Here is a 10,718-nt window from a genome sequence, read left to right as displayed (position 1 = left end):
GTGTCTGTCGGGTGCATGTGTGTCAGCACATGTGGTGTGTCCCTGCGTGTGTCCGCGTGCTTCCACGTGGGTGTGTGATGAGGACCCGAGCTGGCCACAGCGGTCACCGGTGTGTGCAGGGGTCCGAGCAGCTGTGGGAGGGAGGGAGGCCCGTCTGCAGCGGGACAGGTAGGGCCACCTACCTGTGCAGTGGGGACGGGGTGGTGAGCGAGCTCTGCACACGTGAGCACCCTGTGGGTCCCCGCGGCTCTTCCAGCTCCCGGTTTGAGGGTCTGGTAAAGCCGGAGCCCCTGAGCCTTTCCCACAAAGGCCGCCGAGACCCCACCAGGTCTCCCAGGACCGCGGCCGGCGCTCGGCCGCAAACAGGGCGCTTGGTCCCGTCATCCCTGGTCTGGCAGTGGACACAGCTGCCTTTGCGAGGAGTGGGCATGGGACAGTCCGTCGAGCAACTGCTCCCGGGGGACTCGCAGCCTCTGAGACGAGGGGAGACGCGCCCTCACGCCTCACAAAGCGGCCGCCTTCCCCAGGAAGGAGCCTCCCTGCCCTCCGCGGGCTGATGTCCTCTCCCGAGGACCCCAGTCACAGCTGGGGTGACCTCGCTCACCCCAGTGCAAACACCCTCAACGCGGACACGGCCAGACGCATCCTTTGTTTATTCTGACAAAACTGACCACGTCTTTGGCCAGAGAGGGAGGAAAAGGGAGACAGGAACAAATCTACGCAGACACCATAGCTCATCCACACTGCCGGTGATGCTAAGGCTCCCCTCCCCCTCCTCCCCTTCCTGCTTCCCTTCCTCCTCCCCCTCCTCCCCTCCCCCGTCTCCCTTCCCCCTCCTTTCCCCTCCCCCTCCTCCCCCTCCCCTCTCCCATCCTGTGATTCTTCTCACCCCACTTTCTTCCTCTTTCAAATTCAAGCCTTCCTCTCCCCCCACGAGCCCCACTTAACACGGAGGGAAATACGCTGTCGCTGGCTTTGGTGGGCGTGGGGTTCCCATGGCCGGCGGTGTTCTCACCTCTCCCCTTCCATTGGCAGCGACGGCGCGGGCAGGAGCGGCACCTACGTCCTGATCGACATGGTTCTCAACAAGATGGCCAAAGGTGAGGCGGGGAGCGTGGCTGCTTTGTGGCGGCCGAGCTGGGACCGCGTTGCCGTGGCAACCTGGGGGTAGTACTCTCCTCGGCTTTGGAGGAGATTAGCTGATGCTTGTCCCTTTCCTGAGTCACGTGAAGGCTGTTTGCAGCAAGCAGGGTATTTCTGAGGCAAGCGCACAGTAGGTGTGGGTAAGTAGCTGCTGCAGAGGTCACGATTAACGTCAGCGCCGAGGCGAAGACCGCCTTCGGCTCCTTGACCGCTGCAGCAGATTGGTGTCCTTCACGCGTTCCGTGCAAACCTCCCTGTTGCTAAAGCTGTGTGTGCAGGGTGCAGTATCGTGGGCCTGCCGTGGCCTTCTCCCCCAGCAACCCCTCAACACCCCCGTCCAGCACACTTTCACCCCTGCAGCCCCTGCAGCCCCCGCACGGACACACGGCGCACAGGGCTTTGCCCTGAAGCATCCTAACCCGAGAGGAGGAGGCACCGGTCCGGCAGCTGGGGCTGCAAGCCCGGCCTGCGAGGGGCCCCCCTCAGCCAGCAGCGAGCTGTTCCCCTGGGGCAGAGCCTAACTAAGCCTAGCCCTCCGGCCCCCTTTGCCCCTGTGGAGGTGTGGACGCTGAGCTGGTCTGGTCGCTCAAACGTGCTCCCCGCGCCAATGCCCTGAGGTGTCTCCTTAGAGACCAGGGAGCATGCTCCACAGCCACTTTCGGGAAGGACTCACAATGGACCTGCGTCATGGACACGCGAATTACCATGGCGACTGAGGAATCCTGCGGCATTTCCTAAGCCTCTCTGAGAAAACACCGCTCTTCCCACAGTGCCTGTCCACATCCCACGGACTCGGAAGGACTCGAGCTGAGTGGGGACACCTTCTGCCTTTCTCACCCGTGAACAAAGCGTTCTCTCCGTCTATGCGCACGCATGCCCAGGCCTGCGTGTTCTCACGGACGGGCCCCTGCCTTCCAGGACTCCCATCCTTCATCCCTTGCCCAGAAACGAGCAGGCGCTGACGATAGAAATGAGTTTCAGTACCTTTTCACACAGATGCTGGCAACTCCAAACTAAGCATTTTCCGTCCTCCACTTTCTTCTGGTTAAAAAGGAGAAAAAGGGAACGCGTCCCTAGACCAAGGATGTGGGTGTGTAGCCCGCTGTCTTACACACAAGGACCAGCACGCCCGAGTGATGGATGCCGTACGACCGGCGACTGGAGGGCCCAAACCAGACCCCGGGCTGTGCGCCCCGTACCCTGCTCCATGTCTGCAACCCCCCCGGGCGGGCCACGGCAGAGAGCAAGAAACTGGCTTTGCACCATCAAATCTTATCTTAAGTGCCCTAAATTAGCTGAGCGCTGGCGATGCGCAAAGAAACCGAAGCAAAAAGACAAATGATCCGATACTGTTTTTAATGACCTATTTTGGTTTTTGATCCTAACACAACCCTAACATTTTAGTGAAACTTTCCTAGCTATTGATGCCACTGTGCCTTATCAAATACATCTTTCCATTTGCAAATTTGCAATTATTGGGAGCTCGGAGCTCTTAAGAGAATTTACCTTGCCTCCCTTACACCCGCCCCTCCCTTTCTGCCTGTTGCACACGTGGTATTTCCCTCCCATTAGACCAGAATTCCTTCGGAAGCCTGTGGACCCTCGTTGGTATTTGAGTGACCCCCGTGGTGGAAAAGCAACGTGACACGATAACCCATGGTGCACATTTGCATCAGAATGGAACCGGCTCCCCCACAGGCCGCGGACGGACGCCACCGCTTTCTCAGTACTGTGGGGGTCACGTTGGTGTCCTGGATTTTCAGAGGTGCAGACCTGCTTCACCAGAAGCAGTGCAGCCGAAGAATGTGGCAGCCCAAGGGGCCGGCAGGGGCGGGGCTGGCTGCATTGTCCGAGGCCGGCCTGCCATTGAGTGGCTCCGCTGTAGGATGGACCGTCAGACCCCCTTCAAGTGTGGCCAGCCTTCAACAATGGAGCCCAGCCGAGTGGAACTGGCCAAGGAGGGCAGTCTCCAGGCCACGTCTGAGATGGTCACCCCCATTCTGTTCTTGACCTGCTCCCCTCTGCCCAGGGGGCGTGCAGTGTGAAATCCTCTGACCTGGGGCCTGGGCTGGGTCTCCGGAGAGATCAAAGGGCAGGGCGGCCCCTCGCTGACCGAGGTGGGTCTTTCCCAGGCCGCTACACTGCGCAGCTGCCTGGGGTTTTGTTCTGGCTCGAGCTGCCAGCCCGGTGGGGCCTGGGCTGCCTTTGTCTGGCCTGAGAAGCTGGAGGCCGCGCTGCAGACCCGGCGTTCATCAAATGATCAAAGGCCCAAAGCCTGGACACGAAACCTTTCTTCCCGTTTCCTTTTCTTAGAAGGAATGAATTGCATGCGGACCAAAGAATGCACTTCCAAAGCTCCCCTGCACGGCCGGCCTGAGCGGGGCACCCACACCCTCGAGCCCTCGCAGGCCCAGCTGCGGCCCCACGCGCATCACTCGGGCTCCCGGGGATTAAGGCCCGCGTCCTAGTTAGGGGCGAGAACGCGCGAGGCGCAATTCAAGCTTTCTCCACTGTCTAGTTTATTAGCAAGCGGACGACAATGCAGTTTGATATCAAAGCAAATAGGCCCCTGCTCTCTGCCCCGTCCGCAAAATCCTCCTGCACATCCCCTGTTGCCACGAGTGCATTTCTCACTCACAGTTAATATTTTCATCAGAACCCGTTTTCAGGAGCGTGCTCCTCCCTCACCGGAGAACGAGGCTCAAGTGTAGCCGGAATGTGTTTGCAGCCAAGATGTTTTCCAAAGTTGTGCCTTTTAAATTTGTGTCCGTGACATCTCTTCGGCCAGGTGTTTTTGTTTTTGTTTTTGTTTTTAGTTGCAATTTTTTAAAGGAAGTGGGTGCCAGGCGGAGGGTCACCCTGAGGCAGCGGCTGCTAGCTGGCCCTGTCACTCGCCAGGGGGCCATCACAGATACCCACCCACTGAGCCCCACTGGGCTGCTCCGAGTGCGCACCACGGCCTCCCCGCTGCGGCTCGTGTTCGGAAAGCCCCCTGGAGCTTGGGGAGGCCCATTCCTTTGTCTGCCGAGGGCCTCAGGACCAGGGACCTCACTGTACGTGGGACTCCCCTGCCCCTCAGGCGCACAGGTGTGCGGACATGCCACTGAAGTGGCCAAGCGGTGGGAATGTGGGTGGGCCTGCGCATCCACGAGGCCGTGGGTCCAGCACCTCCTTCCGTCTCAGCAGCCTGACCTGCTTCCTGTTTTCTGTCGCACGGTGCCCCTCAGCCAACAGCTGCCTGCAGGAGGGCATGTAACAGCTCCATTCTGGTCACTGTCCCTAAAACTCACGGTGCCGCGGGCCTCGTTCCTGGGAACCCCAGCATGTGTCCTTCCGTGACGAGATTAGCTCACTTAGTGTCCTCCAGGCTCACCCATGGCGCAGGTGACTGGAACATAGTCCGTCATATGGACAGACCACACTTTGTTGACCGATCACCCCCGACAGATGGACACTGGGGGTGCGTCCAGCCTGCAGCCCCTGTGCGTCATGCGGCCACGAACGTGGGCGTACAAACACTTCTCTGAGTTTCTGCTTCCTCCTCTTCGGGGTACAGACCCAGAGTGCAATTGCGGAACCACATGCTCGTTGGATGGTTAACTTTCTGAGGACGTGCCACACTGTTTTCCTCAGCGGCTGCTCCATTTCACTCTCCCACCAGCAGCTCACGAGGGGTCTAATCACTCCACGTCTTTTCCAGTCTTCATTATTCTGTGTTTTTGGAAGTACCCATCCTAATGTGTGTGAAGTGGTGTCTCGTGGTGGTTTTGATTTGCATTTTCCTAATGAGTATGATATTGAGCATCTTTTCATGTTTGTTGGCTATTTGGATATTTCCTTTGGAGCATTTTTGCCCATTTTTTAATTGGGCTATTTGGTTTTAGTTGTTATTGAGTTATAGAGGTTCTTTATATATTCTGAATATTAATCCCTTATCAGATATGTGATTTGCAAATATTTCCTCCCATAGAATGGGGAAATTCTATGGGAGAAAATATGTATGTTCATTCTCCCAATGGCGTCCTTGGTGCACGAAAGCATTTAGTTTTTATGAAGTCCCATTTGTTTATTTTTCCTGTTGTTGCCTATGCGTTTAGTGTCCTGTCCAGGAAATCTTTTGCCAAAGCCAATGTCATGAAGATTCTCCCCACATAAATCACTATATTGCACTCCTGAAACTAATATAACACTATATGTTAACTACACTGGAATTAAAATCTAAAACTCAATAAAACTAAAAAGCAAAAATAAATAAAAGCAATAACATATACATGCCTGTCAAAAGGTTACCAAAACATATAAAGCAAAAAGGGCAAATTTTCTTACCTCCTCGCCTTCATCTGCAGTTGTGATGACCCTTAACCTCTTTAGCATGCATCATTTTAGGCCTTTGTATATGAACACATACAATTTTTATCTATTTAGCTGATTTTTCCCTAGAGTAAAACATAATCAATATGGGAAATACACAGAAGAATTTTTTTAAACCTATCCCCAACTTTGTTTATGTGTCTACATTTAAAGTGGTGTCAGACAATGGCTCTGTGGAGGTGACACTTTTATTACTGTTTCGCAGGTAAAGACATTTGGGCTTACCTCACCAGGGTCGCACAGCCATCAGGTGGCCTCACTGGGATGTGACTTCACAGCCCAGGTCCTCGATACCATTGCCTCTTCCATGCCAATGAACAGACCACCCCATTTTTAAAGTTCGCAGCGAATTATCTGGTATAAGAAATGCACATCAAACCCACCATGAACTATCAGCTTACACCCGTTAGGATGCCTATTATTCACACACACAAAAAAAGGGGGGCACCTGGGTGGCTCAGTTGGTTGGGCGACTGCCTTTGGCTCAGGTCATGATCCTGGAGTCCCGGGATCGAGTCCCGCATCGGGCTCCCTGCTCTGCGGGGAGTCTGCTTCTCCCTCTGACCCTCCCCCCTCTCATGCTCTCTCTCTCATTCTCGCTCTCTCAAATAAATAAATCTTAAAAAAAAAAAAAGATTTCCCTCTACGTTTTCTTGTAAGAGATGTTAACTTTTAAGAGCAGGTCAAATTCAGAGCACCTGGGTGGCTCAGTCGGTTAAGTGTCTGACTCTTGATTTCGGCTCAGGTCATGGTCTCGGTCAGAGGATCGAGCTCCACCCTCAGTGGGGAATCTGCTTCGGATTCTCTCTCTCCCTATACCCCTCCCCCTACTCTCTCTCACTCTCTAAAATAAATTTTAAAATCTTAAAAAAAAAAATAGCAGGTCAAAGAAGAAGATGGGATACTAGCTTCGGGAACCAAGAGAGATGACCAAGCAGAAAGATTAACTGGACTAGTTGAGAGTCCGGCCCGCTGTGTGTCTTCACACCATGACTCATTATCTATTATAAGTAATGATATCAAAATACCTTTTTAAAAATGTTTCCCAGCTTTACTAAGACATAATTGCAATAAAACATTGTGTAAGTTTAAGGTATACAACATGGTAAATTGGTAAATGTGTGTATTATAAAACGATTGCCAAAACAGGGTTAGTTAGCACCTCCATCACCTCACATGGTTATTATGATTCTTTTTTGTGGTGAGAACATTTAAGATCTACTCTTTCAGTAACTTTCAAATATATAATAGTGTTGTTAACTATCAAAATGTCTTCCTTAAATAATATTCCACGGCTCCTTGAACTTTCTTAAACCTGTCACTCCTCCAGAGATGCCCTGTTCCATACGTGGCCATTAGCCACACGTGCCGACTTAAGTGGATTAAAATGTGAAAATCAGTGCCTCCATCATGCTGGCCACACAGCACGTGCCCAATGCCACACGTGACTCGTGACCGCCATGGTGGGGGACACAGAGCACCCGTCATCACAGGGAGTCCCACGGGGCCACGCAGCTCTAGGGAACAGCACTGAGGGTGGGCACCCCGTTTCTCCCAGCCCTGCTGCGGCGGCCTCTGGAACCATCTCCCTGCTCAGTCCTGACTGCATCTGTTCTCCACGCGGCGTCCACATGGCATCTGAGCACCACTGCGCCCCTCGGGGCCCACAGCCTCTCTGACCTTGGGGCTCAGGGCCTTTCTCGTACTGCTCCACGGCTCCCCAGCTCCCTTCTCTCCTGGATCCCTGCCGGGCCTCGTGGCCAGTCACCGTACCACGCTGTCCTTCTCGTGGTGAAGCTGTAGAAGTGTCTTTTCAGCCTGGTGTTTACGGAATGCTTGCCAGGCTCGGTGTTGGGGGAGGCCCGGTGAACAGGCCAGAAGACGAGGTCACCCTCGCTGAGTTCATCCTCCGTGGGGAGAAACAGACGGAGTCTGCAACCTGCAGTTTGTAGGGGTGGTACGTGCCGTGAGGGCCTCACTTGGGATGCAGGGTCCTGGGGGTGCCTCACTCCCCACCTAGGGCAGAACGTTGACCAGGGCTACGGACTCTTGCCCTCGGAACAGAAGGGGGCCTGAGGCTTATTCGTTCGGACACTTTGTTGTAAACTGAGACAGCAGATCTCAGAGGTCTGGCGAACTGCCAGAAGGCCTCCAGCTGGCCGGGTCAACGCAGAGCCCTGGCTTTTCTGCAAGTGGTAGAGCCCAGGAGGAGGAGATGGTGGAGGGCAGCAGGATGCCCAGAGCCAGCACCGCAGAGACGGGGCGAGCAGCGGACCTGGGGAGGGGTTGTTTAGGGCCTGGAATGGCAGGCCCACCGACTTGGGTCGGTCTGGAGCCACCGGGGAAGCGACAGTGTAGGCGGGGCTGGGCGATTGGCTGGACGAGAGGGGTGGAGTGTGCAGGAGGCCTGAGCCCACCCCCGACGTGGGCTCGCCCGTGGCCACTCACGCGGCCGGCTCTGCCACAGACAAGACTGGTTGGGAGAACAGGCCGCAAAGAAGGGTGTGTGTCAAGGGGGCAACATCTCTTCTTTTATGTGTGGTTGAAGCATAAAAACCTGAAGAACCAGCAGAAAATGAATTTCACAGATAGTCTGGCTTCAGCATGACTTCAAAGCAGAAACGCCTCATCTCCAGCTTCATGGAAGTCTCAGGGTGTCCAGAACACGGTGGGGGGGGGGGGGCGCCTCAGGGGCGCCACTGTCGTAGAAGAGGGGGCCTCCATCAGGCGGGGGTGTGCGCATTTCTTCCCTCACCTGACGTGATCCACACTTCCCACCCCGAGCAGCCTGGTAGCTCACGGCAGCGACAGGCACGCGGGGTCAGACCGGGCAGGGGCGGTCTGCAGAGCCGGAAGCCGGGTGCTCTCGGCCCGCTGCAGCCCAGACTCAGGTGAGCGTCCCGGCAGCCACATCCCTGCACTGTGACCCCGGCCAGGGCACACTGGGCACACCGTAGGCAAGCTGGTTAAGGGGGAGAACGAGACACAGTGGGACCGCTTACTCCAAGGAAGCGCCACGAGCACGACGTATTTGGGTAATTTTGTGAACCATGATCCCACAGTTCATCTCCTAAACAGTCTCCGCCCTGTGGAGTGAGCCGGGTGGGGCTGACAGCTGTGGGCGCTCAGACGTGCTGGGGGGTAGACGCGGGCCCCCCTGAGGCCGGCCTGCAGAGCAAGCGTCCCCCCCCACCTCCTGGGTCAGATCTGCTCACGCAGCCTCCTGGGGTCACCCACGGCGCTTCTCCCCGGTCTGACTAGTCTGTGGGCAGACATGCAGCCCACATGAGAGACCACAAAACCTAGGTCAACCCACTGGACTTGGTTGGTGTTCGGGGCCGGCCCTCCCGTGAGCTCGCTGCCTTCTGCTGGACCATGGGCCACCAGCTTGTCCATCCCCTTGTCCCCCTTCCCCGTGAGCAGCGTCACCCGTCTGTCCTGCTGTCTCCAGGCAGGCCGCCCTCACTGGGCCCTGCCACACACGCCCAGTGGCTTTGCTCCCAGCTCCCCAGCAGAGCTCCACCCACTGCCAGCCAGACCACTCCACTCGCGGCCGTGACCCTCTCCCTGCAGACCCCAGAGGCCTCCAGGGAGGCTGCCTGTGCCCAGGCCCTTCTTGGCAGCAATTCCTGTGCTCAATTCCTCCCCACATGGTGAGGCATGTCCCTGCTCCTGCCAAGACCCCCGTCCATTCTGGTGGCAGGAAGTCCCCACGCACAGCCATCCTGGTCACTTGGCAGTGGCAGCTCACAGGCGGTGCTAAGTACGATTCTGAGGCCTTAGCAAGAAAGGGTGCAGTCTGGCTGGGGCAGCGGTGCTGGGGACGGTGCTTCTGCCCCTTTGAATTAGTGACTCTTTCATAAGCGCCCCCCACAGTCACCTGGACTTCTGCAGGACAGAACACACCGTACTAAGTATTAACAGTCCCATGCTGTCCTTCCGACCTCTGCGGTCCCTCCTGACTCTTCCTTGGGTGTCTGCTTCCCCTTTTCCACGAGGCCAGGAGGGGCCCAGTGCTGCACGGTCAGCACCGAGCCTGGAGTCACGGTGCTCAGCACCGTCCCCAGCAGAGGGGAGGACTGAGGGAGGAGGGGGGAAAACAGAGCCCGTGGTGCCACTTTGGTGAGCAGTGGAGGGTCAGTCACCCTGAAGGACTTGTTTCTCCGTTCAAGAGCAACCCATGCGGCCCGGCCTGGCTGACTTCTGTGTCCCCACCACATGGGCGCTCCGGAGAACCTGCTCTGAGCCGCAGACTCCCTAACGTGAGCCGTCTGCCGTTCCTGGTGGCTTGGCAGGGGTCCTGCAGGCCCCTTTCCGGCCACCACCAATGCGCTCCCAGGACACATTCGTGCACGTACATTCATGACATGGGCCTTTCCCTGAGCTGTGTGGAACCTCACGGAGAGGAGGCTTGACCACACCTGTGTGCTTCCACGACCCCTGCAGCCTCTGCATCTCCTTGACGCCCTGTGCCCACGGCACCTGCTGCTCCGGCGGGTGTGAGAGGCAGCGATGCCTGTGCATGCATGGTGGCGTGCTCTCCGAGCGCTGGGCCGTCTCCCCTCATCCCTCCCTCCTCACCCCGAACGGCCAGCGCGCTCACTTACACCTGGGCGCCTGGCGCACGTGCTCCGTGGCTGCCCCCCGCGGTGTGCAGGCGCCCGGCTGGAGGACGGGCGGTCAGGACCCTGAGCAGCCCCGCGTTCCCCTGCAGTACTGGAGGTGGTGGGTTTGAAGCGAGTGTGCACACCTCCAGAGCCCTGCTTTGTCTGACTTACATCTTTTATAAAAACTGGGAAGCTTCTCAGTTTCTCCTGAAAAATGATTATTTTGGATTTGGGTCCTGGTATACTTGATTTTCAAGGGAACAGGATGTAAACTTGTCTCCTTTGATCCAGTGACAAAAGATTATAATTCATCTCCGAGGTCAGCAGGAATCCTCCCGGCGGTGATTTTTCAGGCCTCCAGTTGGTTAAGGGCATCAGAAACTTCTTGGCACAGAAGGCACAGGACAGCGGTGCGTGCGTGAGAGCCTGAGTCAGGCGTGTGCGAGCCCGCGTGGGCGTGTGCGAGCCCAGGTCGGGTGAGTGCGAGCCCGCGTCATGTGTGTCGGGTATGTGCGAGCACGTGTAGGCGTGTGCGAGCCCGCGTCATGCGTGTCAGGCGTGTGCGAGCCTGCGTGGGCATGTGCGAGCCCGCGTCAT

At 56.7% G+C, this 10,718-nt stretch overlaps 1 protein-coding gene across 1 annotated transcript in view; it reads left to right on the top strand.

Moving 5' to 3' along the window:
* PTPRN2 (protein tyrosine phosphatase receptor type N2) overlaps window positions 1–10,718 on the top strand; it is a 628,914-nt gene that overhangs the window by 604,735 nt on the left and 13,461 nt on the right. The window contains exon 23 of the mRNA XM_044920028.1: window positions 1,036–1,100. Within this exon, the coding sequence (XP_044775963.1) occupies window positions 1,036–1,100 (65 nt within the window). The remainder of the gene's footprint in view (window positions 1–1,035; window positions 1,101–10,718) is intronic.

The sequence above is a fragment of the Neomonachus schauinslandi genome, chromosome 12 (genome assembly GCF_002201575.2).
Source record: "Neomonachus schauinslandi chromosome 12, ASM220157v2, whole genome shotgun sequence".
NCBI lineage: Eukaryota > Metazoa > Chordata > Mammalia > Carnivora > Phocidae > Neomonachus > Neomonachus schauinslandi.
The sequence above is the reverse complement of the archived record's forward strand: the minus strand, read 5'-3'. Positions and strand labels throughout refer to the sequence as shown.